Source organism: Halichoerus grypus, chromosome 4 (assembly GCF_964656455.1).
Source record: "Halichoerus grypus chromosome 4, mHalGry1.hap1.1, whole genome shotgun sequence".
Classification (NCBI taxonomy): domain Eukaryota; kingdom Metazoa; phylum Chordata; class Mammalia; order Carnivora; family Phocidae; genus Halichoerus; species Halichoerus grypus.
In genome coordinates, this window is record NC_135715.1 from 10929023 (window position 1) to 10943719 (window position 14697).

Below are 14697 nucleotides of genomic sequence, written 5' to 3' on the forward strand. Positions count from 1 at the left end.
TTTTGACCTTTCCATAAGAAGCAAAAAATAATAATAAAATCTCATTTATGAAAATGAACTAAAAAGAGGTTTTTTTTTTTAATGAAAACAATTTTCATTTTCCTTGACCATGCTAAATGTTACTTTTGATCATTTATATTTTTCTTTTCAAGTATTAACAAAAATTACATTGCCATGCCAAAATTCATTAGTTTAAGAATTCTGGTTATTCTTAAGAAGTAGTTTACAGGATCTTTAGAAAAATTTCAATCAGTGGCTCACTGTAACAAAGGATATCTAAATCACTATCAAGGATCATATATAACTATTCTTTATTATTTCTGCTTATTAGTAGTTAACATAAATACCAGGCAAAAAAAAATTTAAGTGCACGTACAGTGCTCATTTTTCCATCTTTAGGAAGCCTGAATTCCTGAGCAAATTTTCTTCGCATCAAGAGTACTCTAACATTTTTCTTCCAAGTGAATTGTTTTCAATGTGAATTTAGTCCATCAGCTTAAAGATAACAAATGCATTAATCTTTTCTTTTATCATGAACTATTTTGACCAGTTTCATATTACACAGAGTAAAAGAGAATGGAAAATATCTTGAGAATCCATTAGAGAATCATGAAATAAATATAAGTAAAACTCAGTTTGTTTTTGGTATTTTTATCATCTTAATATGCAAAATATTTCAACTTTGTATTGAGCAAATTTTATACTTAATTCTGCTATTCATTCTGACCCTTATATTCAGTACCAAAGTCCTAAAACATAAAATTTCACCCCATCTACTACTCCTTCACTTCACTTTTCCCCTCTACCATGCTTCCTTCGTTTCCCCAAAGTTTCATCCTTCCTGCTTTTAAATTTTATCAAAAATACTAATCTGTTTACATATTTTTAAAATTTTTACATAACATAAAATTTACTAGCTTAACCATTTTAAAGTGTACAGTTTAGTGGTATTAAATACATGCACCTTGCTATGCATCAATCACCACCGGCCATCTCCATCAACTTTCATCCTGCAAAACTGAAACTCTACGTCCTTTGACTAGTAACTCCCCGATCCCCACTCCTCCCAGCCTCTGGCAACCACCATTCCATGTTCTGTCTATGAATTTAACTACTCTGCGTACTGTGTGATTTGGAATCAGACAGTATCTGTCCTTTTGTGTCTGGCTTATTTCACTGAGTACAATGTCCTCAGGGTTCGTCCATGTTGTGGCACATGTCAGAATTTCTTTTTCAAGGCTGAATAATATTCCGTGAGATGTATACACCACATTTTGTTTATCCACTTATCCATCAATGGACATTTGGGCTGCTTCCACTTCTTAGCTATTTGGAACAATGCTGCTGAACAATGGGTGTGCAAATGTCTCTTCAAGACCCTGATTCCGATTCTTTGGGGATAAATACCCAGCAGTGGCATGGCTGGGTCATATGGGAATTCTACTTCTTTTTTTGAGGAACCACCAAACTGCTTTCCCAGCAACGCCACCATTTAACACTCCAACCTGCATGGGGACTCCAATGTCTCCACAGCCTCACCAACTCTTACTATATTTTGTGTTGTTTTTTTTATCATAGCCATCTTAAGAACTGTGAGTTGGTGTCCAATCGTGGTTATGATTTGCATTTCCCTAATGACTAGTGATGCTGAGCATATGTCCATGTGCTTACTGGCCATCTCTATATCTTCTTTGGAGAAATGTTTATTAAGTTCTTTGCCCATTTTAAAATCAGGTTGGTTTTTTGGTTTTATTGCTGTTGAGTTACTGGAGTTCTTTATATATTCTGAATAATAACTCCTTGTCACATACATGCAAATATTTTCTCCCAATCTGTGGAATGCCTTTTCACTCTGTTGGCTGTGGACCTTTGATGCACCAGTTCTGTTTTGTTGTGTGTTTTTTTTAAGATTATTTATTTATTTATTTATTTGAGAGAGAGCACAAGCAGGGGGAGCAGCAGACAGAGAGGGAGAAGCAGACTCTCCGCTGAGCGGGGAGCCTGATGCAGGACTCAATCCCAGAACCCTGGGATCATGACCTGAGCCGAAGGCAGAAGCTTAACTGGCTGAGCCACCCAGGCACCCCAATGCACCAGTTTTAAATTCTGATACAGTCTAATTTATGTTTTCTTTTGTTGCCTGGGCTTTTAACATCATGTTCAAGAAATGATCATCAAATTCAATGTCATGAGACTTTTCCCAGGTTTTCTTCTTACATTTAGGTCTTTGATACATTTTGAGTTAATCTTGTATATGGTGTAAGGCAAGAATCCATCCTTTTTCTTTTGCATGTGGATATACAATGTTCCCACTACTATTTATTGAAAAGACTCTCCTCTCCCCCATTGAATTGTCTTGGCATTCCTATCAAAAATCATTTGACCATATATCCAAGGGTCCATTTCTGGGCTCTCAATTCTGTTCCATTGATCTATGCGTCTGTCTTATGCAGGTACCACGCCATTTTGACTACTATAGTTTCGTAATAAGTTTTAAAATCAAGAAGTGTGAGCCTTCCAACTCTGTTCTTCTTTTTCAAAATTGTTTTGGCTATTTGGGGTCGCTCCCTTAAGATTCCATATGAACTTTAGGATGGATTTCTCTATCTCTGCAAAAATTCGGTTGGGATTTTGGTAGGGATTGTATTGAATCTGTAGATTGCTTTGGGTAATACTGACATCATAACGACATTAAGTTCTCCAACCTATGAACACAAGAGAACTTTCCATATGTTTATCTCTTCTTCAATTTCTTTCAGCAACATTGTGTAGTATCTCATGTACAAGTCTTTCTCCTCTATGGTTAAGTTTATTCCTAAGTGTCTTATTTTTTTTGATGCTGTTGTAAAATGGAATTGTTTTTGTGTTGTGTATTTCAAAATTTTACATAAATTGTATCATTAAGTACTTATTATATTTTCACAACTTTCTTTTTTACTATTATAGTACACACATGCGTACTGCAAGTGTAACAGTATGTACCAGGAGGACACCTAGCATCTGCAGGCTAGTCACCTCTGGAGAGGAAAAGGGTGGAATGGGATGGAATAAAGAAGGGATTTAGCTGTAACTATGAATTTTTTTTAATAAGAGACCTGTATAGAACATTTGTACATTTGCTGTACTTTCCTCATTTGAAATATCTTATAATTTAAATTTTTGTAATCAAAATAATTCTGAAAATGTGGGGTATCTGAAGCATTAGTATAGTCATATAACTTTGCCGGTACTACTTCTGGGATCATTAACCTAGACAGTCATCTCTAGGACAATTAATTTTTTCTTGATGTGGCAGTGGGTGAAAACCAATAGTCACAGCTCTTCCCCTGAGACCCTAAAAGCAGAGGTTTCACACTATTAAAAACTTCATACCAATGAGCTTTTACTTAGTCTACACTATTCACCTTGCTCTTTTCAATAAGACTGATGTCAAATGAAGCTCAGTCCAAATACACTCAGAAAAAAAGTACACACTATCAGGAGTACTTGCTTTTCATTGGGTCTGATACTTCTGATAGCAGCAAAGCCAATAAATGGGGGTAGTAGTTATTGATACTATATATCAAGGTGGATATTTTTCAGGGAAATTTTTAATGGAATAATTTTGATGTGTTTTTTTAAACAGCCCTACTTTTCTCATGAGCTAAAAAGTAAAGCAAGAGGCAATTCTACAGGAAAAAGTCAAAGGCACCACTTGAGCTGATGGTCTTTAGTTTTTCAACATGGAATCTCAAACAAGCACAAAGAAGTAACAGCTCTAAGTAATCTGAGCAGTTTTCTTATTAAGGCAAGGCACTGCTTAGAAAAACACTGTATTGGAGGATCAGATGAACAGTAACACTTCAGGGTGACTCAGTATAGAACTGAAAATTATGCTAAGTCTACATTTTTGTAAAATTAACCTTCCCCAAGGAAAATGCGATACTATAATATTTATACTCTTCACTTCAATACATATAATTTGCTATTCAACCTGATGTACACTTAAGTTTCCATTTATAAAGCTACTTTTTTAAATGATCATATGGAAAGGAGGAATGTAAAGAATCACATAAGTCAATCACAAAACACACCATAAGACATTTGTTTAACTACACCGTAGTTCTCATTTTAAGAGAGTTGACTGAAATACCTTTTAGGAACAAATGCTTTAGCAATTTTGGCATATAGAATGAATCACAAAATTTAAAGACAACCAATGAGACTACCCTAAATTCATGAATTAAGCTCATTTACTTGTGACTGACTACCACATAAGAATGTCAGCTTCTCCAGTGTAACAGCCTAGCACTTAACTAGCACGCAGTAGGTACGTAATAAGGGTATGTTGCAGAAATGAATACTCCTTAACTCTTGACCTGTGGTATTTTCTATCAGGAAACTGCCACCAGAGGGTGCCTGGCTGGCGCAAGTTGGCAGAGCACAGGAGTCTGCACCTGGGGGTGGGGAACTGGAGCCCCACGTTGGGGGTAGAGTCTGTGTAAAAACAAACAAACGAAACTACCACCATATACCTCGGGCTCACCATGTTTTATTTCAGTGAAATTATATTATTTTAATTTTCATACCCTGTTCAAACCTTTTGTTTTTTCCACACAACAAAATGACATTTCATTACAACTTAGCCACAAGAAGAGATATGCAGATTAATAAAATATTCATTGTACTAACTACATAGCAGTTTCTGTGGGTTCATGCTAAAAGCAAAAAAGGACGCAAGCTAACCTTTCATGGTATTTTTTCTGGCAATCTCAAATCATAGTATTTAAACATATCATTCATACCACAGTATAAACACTAAATCTTAATGTAACATTGTTCAGGATAGACCGGAATTAAACTAAAGCAGTTCTATCATGGATACTATCCAAGGGGTTTAAGTTCAAGTTTTAAGTTCCTTTGAAACAAAAGGAATGTCACCACAAGGTAAATTTAGCCTCAAGAATGTCTCACACAACATGAAGTCTCAAGAAAATGTTATATAGGCTTCAGATTACTTGTTTTAAAAGAATGATTACCTACCACAGCTATCATATGTTTGGAATTATACTTAAAGATGCTCTTCTCTGTGACAAAAACAGAAGTATTACTTCTCAATAACAAAAGGAAAATGAATCAGGTGTCAGGAAGTGGGTTTAGAATGTGCCTAAATCTCAGGATATATTTCCTAATGAACGTGAGATAATAAAAATTGCCATTTACATTCAGCTTCCTAAAGAAGATGAAACAAATACATAGCTATGCTACAGATTCAAAAGATGACGGTCGCTGAATGGGTTAAAAATTGCTTTCAATATTCACAGATAATTTCAAGATTGCCAAAAAATAATAAAGAAATAAAACTCACAGAGAATGTTGGCCCACTGTTTGATGCTATGACAGTATGAACTTCATCATGCAATTTTATTGACAGCTCCCAGTTAGCCACTTGTGGTTTAATAATAGGCACTCTGAAGTAGAAAAAAAGAAAAAGAGTTAATAATTTTATAGTATTCTCCTAGTAAGCTGATTTTCCTTTGACATTAAGTGTGCAGGGTAAAACTGCCAAAGACTGTGCTTCAGAACGTTATTTTAAAAGGTTCTATCCTTGGAAAAAAGCTTTCAGATTTAAACTAGAGCAAATGAAAACAAACAAAAAACACACATTCATTCCGAGGACAACAGCGATCATTCTGGGATAACGGAGGTACCTCCATCTACTCAAAGTACCATCATCTCTTCTACGAATTAGAGTTGCTTAATTGTGACAGTCTTTCAAAGATTAACTTTATACAATATTACTTTCTTTTCAATATTTGGTTACTGTTTCAGACAGTTTTAAAAATTTACAATGTTAGTCTCTTATTCTTCTGGGTTTATTGAGTTATACTTGGTATCCAAAAAAACTGCAGATAATTAACATACAATTTAGTGAGTTTGGACATAGTTATTCACTTGTGTTTCCATCACCATAATTAAAGTAATAAACATATCCATCACCTCCAAAGGTTTCCCTGTATTCTTCCATTTTGTTTTGGTTTTTTGTTTGTTTGGGTAAGAATACAACATCAGTGATGCTAGTCTTAACACACAGATCTTTTCTTGCCAATGATCCACATTACATGGTCCAGAAAAACTGGGTCAAACAGCCAGAGACAAAAACATTTTTAGAATATAAATATTTCTCACTTTTTAAAGTAACAAAATTTTAACAATTTCTGAATTAACCTAATTTCAATATTGAGTGTTTTCATTATTTATAGTTGGGGCTGGCACCCACTCAATTTCAATATTGAGTGTTTTCATTATTTATAGGTGGAAAGGTGGCACGGGGCAGAGTGGGTGCCAGCCCCAACTATAAATAATGAAAACACTCAATATTGAAATTAGGTTAATTCCAATATTGAAATTTACAAAGCACTAAACAGGTAGTATCCAGACTCTGTCTTAAGTCATAGCTCTGAAAAAATGGTGCAGGTTATGCTTTAACATAATTTCCAATATTGAATAATTTCAATTCAAATTTCAATAATTTCCAATATTGAAATTTACAAAGCACTAAACAGGTAGTATCCAGACTCTGTCTTAAGTCATAGCTCTGAAAAAATGGTGCAGGTTATGCTTTAACATAAACCCCCTCCCCCAAACTTCAAAAGGATTCTCTGTGCATTCTACTAAAAAAAATTCAGTCATAAAAACTATGATTATAATCAAATCATCTCTAGACACAATGCCTAATGGAGGATGATGGATAATTTAGGCGAACATTTGTATTCAGCCCACTGTTTATTTTCTGAAGATGAAGAAATGGTTTAAATACTACAGAAGTGAAAATTAAAGAAAAGTTTAAAAATGCATCAACCAATCAATATTAATGCACAAGGCAGAGACATGGAGGATTCTCTTCTGGCAATTTAAAGAGGACGCTTTCAGAGGACAGAGCTTCACACAGGAGGGCTTCAAAGGACAACAGGGAGGCGCACAGGAGGCGGAGGAGAGGAGAGAGGAGAGAGGAAAGGTGGCACGGGGCAGAGTGGGTGCCAGCCCCACCTCTACTTTGGCACTCTCTTCCACAGGGCATCTCTTTGTCTGAGTTGTTTCCCCCACTGTCCTGTGAGCTCCTAAAAGACCAAGATCGTGCCTTATTTTTGTATCCCCAGGTCCCAGTGCAGGTTGGGAAGAAAGGGCTGAGGGGGGGCAGTAGGAAGGAATTTGAGGAGCACCTGCCATGTGCCGAGTACTGCTAAGGGGACACTGTGTTACCAAGGGACAGAGCGTGCTCCAAAAGGAGCATGGACCCCAAGCCCTGGCTTGCTACCCGGATGTTCCTGGACTATACAGACGACCTCACGAGCCTTCACTCTGTTTACCTTCAAACAGGGTTAACACCTGACCTTTTCAGGGGTATTGTGATAACAGAAATAACCTGACAGCTAATATTACTGGCCACATTGCTTTCTTAAATCTTTGTTATCAAAATAATTATGTAACTCTCCTGCTCCAGATTGTTCCATGGTTTTCTACTTCACATCAGGTTAAATCTTAACTCACCTACCATTCAAGTTTCCTATAAAAAAGGCCCCACTCTTTGTATTTCCAGTTTTATCTGATTATTCTCAGACTTGTATATCCAGTTGCGCCAAACCCTTAAAGTACTTCACAAATCAAACCAAACTCAAACAAGCAGAACTAAGCACAGTGGTCACAAACTCAGGCTCTGGTGACTCGCAGAAGTGGGTAAAAAACCCAGTCCTGCCATTAATTAGTTCTGACCTTGAGTCAACTGTTAGGTCTCAGTCTCCTTATGCATCAAACCAGACATATGATAGCATCTGCATCATAGTGATGTGCTGAGGATTAAACAGTGCATATAAATGGTAACTTTTATTACTTTGATTAGTCCCAACCCTAGACCTACACTCATTAACCCGTCCCCTCCATAACTGAAACCCTTTCATGGATTCCTTCTGCTCCGCAAACTAACAGATATTTGAAGAATATCATCTCTCTCATAAATTGTTCCCTAATTATAGGCACTGATCATAGTACAAACCTCCATCATCTCCCTTCTGCTTAACCTATATTATATGCTTAGTATTTTTCACAACTCAGTAGCCTGGAGGAGGTAACTCTTTCCAGTAAACCTGGTGACCCTTTTTAGTTATGCAACAAGCCTGTTTCCAGAGGAGCTGGGAAGTTAATCCTGACATCCTGTTAGAACCCAGACTGCATTTTCCCACAGAAAGCAATCCTACAGATGGTGGCGAGATAGAGTTGCCACCCTTCAGAACCTACTATTTATTTTTCCATTGTTTTATTTTGATCCACATCTGTTTCATATATGTTATAACCTACCCCAAGAGGGACCTTGTGCAAAGAGTATAGGCTCTCTTGAGTTGAAATTCTGAAGTTTCATCTCAGCCCATTCTCTTACTACAATGTAGCAGGGACTCCTTTAGTCCTTTGGAACCATAATTTCTACACCTGTGAAACAGAGCTAGCACAGTGCTGGGCGGGGGGGTGGGGGGGTGGGTAACGGGAAATCTGTCGCTCCTTCGGAGCACACAGCTTCTGGAGTGGCTGTTTTCAAACAATATCTTTTTAGGTAACGTGTTACGAGGATGTGGGAAAGAGGCTTCCCTGTGGAAGCAAGCCCATGAGATATGAGAAAAAATGGTCACACTGTGGAATCTCCTTATGAGTTCACTCTTCTACAGACACAACTTGGTAAGATCCCTTCTGGCTTTACCTAAGTTTGAAAGTCATTTTGTTTTGTTTTAAAATAAAATTGGACGGGTTTGGGTATATATGCCCAGTATAAAGATCCATAAGCTCTGCAGCAGAAATAAACTCTAAGTAAAGCTAGTAACACACACCAGCCTGAAAGTCCACGTGCTCTATTTTCTGCAAAACCACTGCAACTAGAGTAATGATAATTACTCTGAAACACTGATATGAATCCCACCAGCACAAACATGCTTATGATGGTACCAGTTACATTTTACAGTGATATTTTAAATTTTAGAAAAGAGTTACATTTATCCATTAAATCCAAAATAGTCTCAAAGATTTTTATAAACCACTCTCTGGAAAGGGAGAGAAGAGGTCCTGGAGTTTCACACAACTCACTAGAGTAACCTTACACAGAAAACAGCTTCTTTACTGAACTACATGCCAAAAGAGGTTGCCCTCTGATCACAAACTTCATCTGTGCAGCTTATTAGTTACTTGAAAAGCTGATATCATTTAAGACTTCAAAAAACAAACAAACCCCTCAAAATGCAGGAAAAGGGAATTCACATAAACAGCTACTCACAAAGCAAGTCAAATAACAGCCCTTACCCAGACCTGTCCACTTTGATTATCATCAGCCAACCAGAATGAATATGTTCAATAAAACCACATTTTTCTGTATTTTATAGTAAAAACGGTCAGCCGATTATCACAAATGTTACTTACTGCTAATACATTTAACTTACTAGAATATTTTACTCAAAGAAGTGTAAATAATACTAACCCAAATACATTGCTATTACATGTCATGTTTTAAGGAAGATTTTATGTAAACATCACTCACAGCATCTTTAGTTATCAAGGATCATAAGCATCTCAAAACCATATTATGAAACACTCAGAAAAGCTGGTTTTCAATTGTGCCATTACCTATTTAAGAGTGAAATACTGAGTTAAAACAATGTTAGTGGTCAAAGAATCATTAAGCAATCCTTGATCATAACTTTCACAGTGGGTGGTCTGTAAAATGATCAAGAATAATATGCTGCATTCCATATAGCCACAGAGGTCAGCTTCTGCATACAAATCTTTGCAGGAAGAAAAAGGCCTTCAGAAAAGTGGGCCATTCATCTGAACCAAGTTCAGAGAATTTCCAGCACGGTGAAAAGATATGTTATGCAAGCACATAGATGTATTCAGTGGGGGTAGATGGAACCAGCTACATGGCGACTACAAAGGAGCCCTCCCATGGTTCATGAATAAGTCGAGGAAATGATCAGAAAAAAAAAAAGAGAGAGATGTTTAGACAGATGGCCCACTTAAAATGCCTGAGACAGGGCATAGCAATTTTAATGAAACTTTAGATCTAGTATATGAATTGTTTCTTATTTCCTCCAGGAAGAAAAAAAAATCTAAAGACAAAAATTCAGCAATTTGCTGAAAAACTCACTTTTAGCAAGTTGGGATGGAAGAAGCATTTACAAATACAAGTTTTATTAGTTCAGTAAATTCATATAAAATTCTTCACAGAGCCATCAGCTATCAAAATGAATATAAAAAGCATGGAATGAACAGATTAAAGGAATTTTAAACAGAAGTCTACTGCCAAAGCAAACAAAAATCTAAGCCTTATTATGTGAGAACTTACAACACTCCAACATTAAAGTTCATCACTGCAGAAGAAAGATAAAAGCAGCATTTTCAGAGAACCTCTTCAAAGCTAGAAATTGTCATAGTAGAGGAATAGAATCCTGCCTATATGCAATTTAAAATGTGTACATTCAAATAGAGGAGGCTGTGTAAAGAGTGTGTATTACAAAATACTGCCGAGAAAGGGTTGTGGAACACCCCCAAGTTTGATTCATTACATTACAAATAGTAACACAAATGACACCTGAATTAAGAAACAAATACTAATGTTACTTATAATCTTATGGATTTTAATATTATGCAAACGCTGTTTCTTCTGCCACCAATAAAGACCTCAGGTTCTCAATTTAAACACGAGACATGACTAGTCAGGAAAGGTGATGGAGTTTAGCCACCACCCCTGCAAGCCCTGGGGTTGGACTGACCACCAACCCCAAACACCATGTGACCTTCCAAGTTACTCATCCTCCTTGTGTCTCTTTCCTGATCAGTGAGGCCAAGATAGTAAGAACACTTTATCCACATGCTCATTAAAGAAGATAAAAGGTATAACACGCTCAGATTAGTGCATGGCACAGAATGCTAAGAGTTATTACCATCACTCATTATCATAATTTGGCACAATATCTGAAATCTTCCATTATTTCAACAACCTGTTATTTTTTAAAAATATATTAATATACAATGAAATTCAAAATTTTAAGTTCCATCATTATCCTTCCAGGAAATCTGCCCCTTTCCCCCAGTAGTTCAACTGTAGATTAGACTAAAGCTTCACATAAACAGACACCAAAAAGAGGCACTCTTATGTGTGGCTTTTCTTTGCCCAAAGGAATGTTTCCGAGGTTGATGCACGGTGAACAGTTCATTCTTTTTTTTATTGCCGAGTAGTACTCTATTGTACAAGCATACCAAAATTAGTTCATCCTTCTGCTGATGCACATTTGGGTTGTTTCCAGTTTGGGGATCTTAGGAACAAAGCTGCTATAAACATTCTTTGTATGAGCCTTTTTTGAAGACAGATGTTTTGATTTCTTATGGGTAAAAACTCTTAGGAGTGGAAATATGAGGGTAAACATATGTTTAATTTTATAAAAACTGCCACCCTGTTTTACAAGGTATTAAAACATATCTGTACAGCCCCCAGCAACAGAGCTTGCTCTATAACCTTGCCACCATCTCGTGTTGGGTTTCTACTTCTAGCCAGGCTAGTGGCTGAGAATATATCTCATTACAGTTTAATGTGCATTTCCCTTATAACAAATAACGTTGGGCACCTCAATATTAGTCTTATTGGTCACTTGTATTCAAAGATTTGCCCATTTTTTATTAAGATACTGGTCTTCCTGATTTGTGGGAGTTCTTTATTTTTTTAGAAAGCCTCTGTCAGATTTATGTGTTGTACTTTCTCCCCCTCTATGGCTTACAAATATTCTCTAAAATGTCTTACCTTCAGCAGTTGTTTGTTTTTTTTTTTTAATTAATGGACTTAATTTTTTTTAGAGCAGTTTTAGGTTTTCAGGACAATTGTGCAGGAAGTAGAGCTCCTATATATACCCTCCCTCACCCCACCCTGGATACAGCGTCCCTATTATAAACATTCTGCATTGCTGTGGTACATTTGTTAAAATTGATGAGCCAATGTTGATCCATTTTGATAATTTGATAATACTTTAACTGAAGTCCACAGTTTACATTAGGATTCATTCTCTGGGCTATGCATTCTACATGCCTGAACAAATGTATAATGACATGTCTCCACCATTAAGATCTCATATAGAATAGTTTCACCTTAAAAATCCCCTGTGCTCTACCTATTTAACCCTTCCTTCATCCCCCCAGATCACTGGTAGCCACTGATCTTTACTGTCTCCAACATTCTGCTTTTTCCAGAATGTTGTAGAGCCAGAATGTAAGCTTTTCAGATTGGCTGCTCTCACTTAGCATTATGCATTTAAGGTTTCTCCATGTCTTTTTGTGGCTTGATGGCTAATACCTTTCATTGCTGAATAAAAGTCCATTGCCTGGACGTACCACAGTTTACTTATCCATTCACCTAATTAAAGGAGACATTTTGGTTACTTCTTAGTTTTGGCAATGATAAGTGAAGCTGCTATAAACATTCACATGCAGTTTTTAGTGCAGAAACATTTTCAATTCATTTGGATAAATACCAAGGAGTACAACTACCGGATCATATGGTAAAAGGATATTTAGTTTTGTAAAAAACTGCTAAACTTTATTCCAAAATGGCTGTACCATCTGCAGTCCCATTAGCAATGAATGAGAGCTCCCGTTGTTCCACAATCTCACAAGCATTTGGTATCATCAGCGTTTAGGATTTCAGTCTTTGTAACAAACATATATCTCTGCTGTTCAATGGAAATTTTTAATAGTAATAAAAACATGAATTTTCCCTTTTATGTTCAGTGCTTTTATGCACTTGCTAAGAAGCGTTTGGACTATAGCAAGGCCCAGAAGAAATATTCATATTTTCCTTTAGAGGTTTTATATGTAGAGCTGTGATTCATCTTTTTCTTGGGTGATGGGAAAGAGGAAGAGGTAAGGTTCATCTAGTTGTTTCAAGAAAATCTGTAGACCAAGTTCTGTAGCTTTGTCCATCAGTAAGACAGTATTAGCTATTCTAGATCCCTTTGCATTTTCATACAAATTTCAAAACCAACAGCCAATTTCTTCTCCATCCTCCCCAAAGCAACCCCAATGGGATTACGTTTGGGCTTGCACTGAATCTCTTCATTCATGGAGGGAGAGCTGACACCTTAACAGTATTTTATCCAATCCACGAAAATAATAGCTCTCATCTATTTTACATTTTGAATTTTTCTTGGCAAAGTGTGGCAGTCTTGAGTCTCTTTTGTTGTAATTATACCTATTTTTGTTTTAATTTTATTAGTTGTATCATAGATTCCTTAGAGTTTTCTTAAGTAACCTATTAAGTTGTCTGGGAAACTTACGCTTCATTATTTTTCCAAGCCTTAGTACTCTGGCAAGTGACAGTCTAGAATTTAATTTGTTAAAGTATTTGCCTAAGTTTTTCAGGCTATATTAAATAAAACTGTTAATAGTCATTCATTTTTGCTAGTTTATCAGAACACAATTTATATTTGATTGACTTTTTATCCTGCAACTCTGCTAAATTTATTCCAGTAATTGTTTCATAGATTCCTTACAGGTTTCTATGAAAATACAACTCCTCTGTGAAGAGGAACAACTTTACTTCTCCGTTTCTGATCTCCAGGACTTTTTTATTTCCTATCGTACTGGCCAGGATCGCTAGCATAATGTTGAATAAAAGTGACAAATACAACTCTGTCCCGTTTCCAATCTAAAGGAGATAACACAATATTTTTCAGATATTTTTCCCCATTTTCTGTCTTTCTCTTTCTTCTGTATCTCCAAATACATATAAGTTAGACTTCCTAATCCTATCAACTTAGGTCACTGAGACTTGCAAATTAAGTACCTTTTCTCTTCAGACCGTATAGTCTCTATTCTTCTAAGTTTACCAACTCTTCCTCTGCCAGCACCAGTATGTGTTTCAGCCTCGCCTGTAAGTTTTCCATTGCAGAGATAGTACCATTTTAGATCTAGAATTTCTAGTTGGTAATTTGTTAGTTTCCAGATCAATGCTTATATGCCCTATTAACTCCCTCATTTTGATCTTTAATATTTGACAATAATTTTAATAACTGTGTTAAAAGTCCTATCCCATGATCACATCTTAGTAGTCTCATAGTTGGTTTCTACTCACTGCTTTTTCACTTGACCATGGGTCAATTTTACTTCTTGAACTGTATGCCAAGTGAATTGTTTTTTGTATCGCGGATTGTGGAAATGTTATAGAGACTGTATTTTTCTGTTATCTTCCCCTAAAAAGTACTGATTTTCACTACAGTAGGCAGTTAAATTACTGGCTGATCACTCTGAAGTCGTGGAGACTCACCTTTGTGCTATTTGGTTTTGTTCTTAGGGAATTAAAAGTCCAAATCCAGAAGTCATTGAAAGTCCTTATTCCAGAAACCTAATGTTTCTCCTAAGACATGGTCCCTCTGGGGTTTTCATGGAAAACTCAAGGCGTTTACAAGCCCCTCAAATTTGGTGAGGATCAAACTCCAAACATTACCATCTCCTTGGCAGGCAGCAACTGAAATTTCAGTTCAGTTCATTCATCATTCCAGCAGGATTCAATGCTGGAATTCCTGAAGTCTTTATGCATGCACATTTCAGGAGTCAACGACATCTATTTGAGGGAAGCTAAATTCAGATATGGAAATCCTCACTCTGTTGCTCTCTTTTTGCCATGATATCCCTGTT

At 36.4% G+C, this 14697-nt stretch overlaps 1 protein-coding gene across 5 annotated transcripts in view; it reads right to left on the reverse strand.

Annotated features, from left to right (window-relative positions):
* PCCA (propionyl-CoA carboxylase subunit alpha) overlaps window positions 1–14697 on the reverse strand; it is a 396319-nt gene that overhangs the window by 136368 nt on the left and 245254 nt on the right. For all 5 annotated transcript variants that reach the window (XR_013446865.1, XM_078070126.1, XM_078070127.1 and 2 more), the window contains one exon: window positions 5348–5450. Coding sequence is in view for 4 of the 5 variants with exons in the window: in XM_078070126.1 (XP_077926252.1) it covers window positions 5348–5450 (103 nt within the window). In the remaining variant the exon portion in view is untranslated. The remainder of the gene's footprint in view (window positions 1–5347; window positions 5451–14697) is intronic.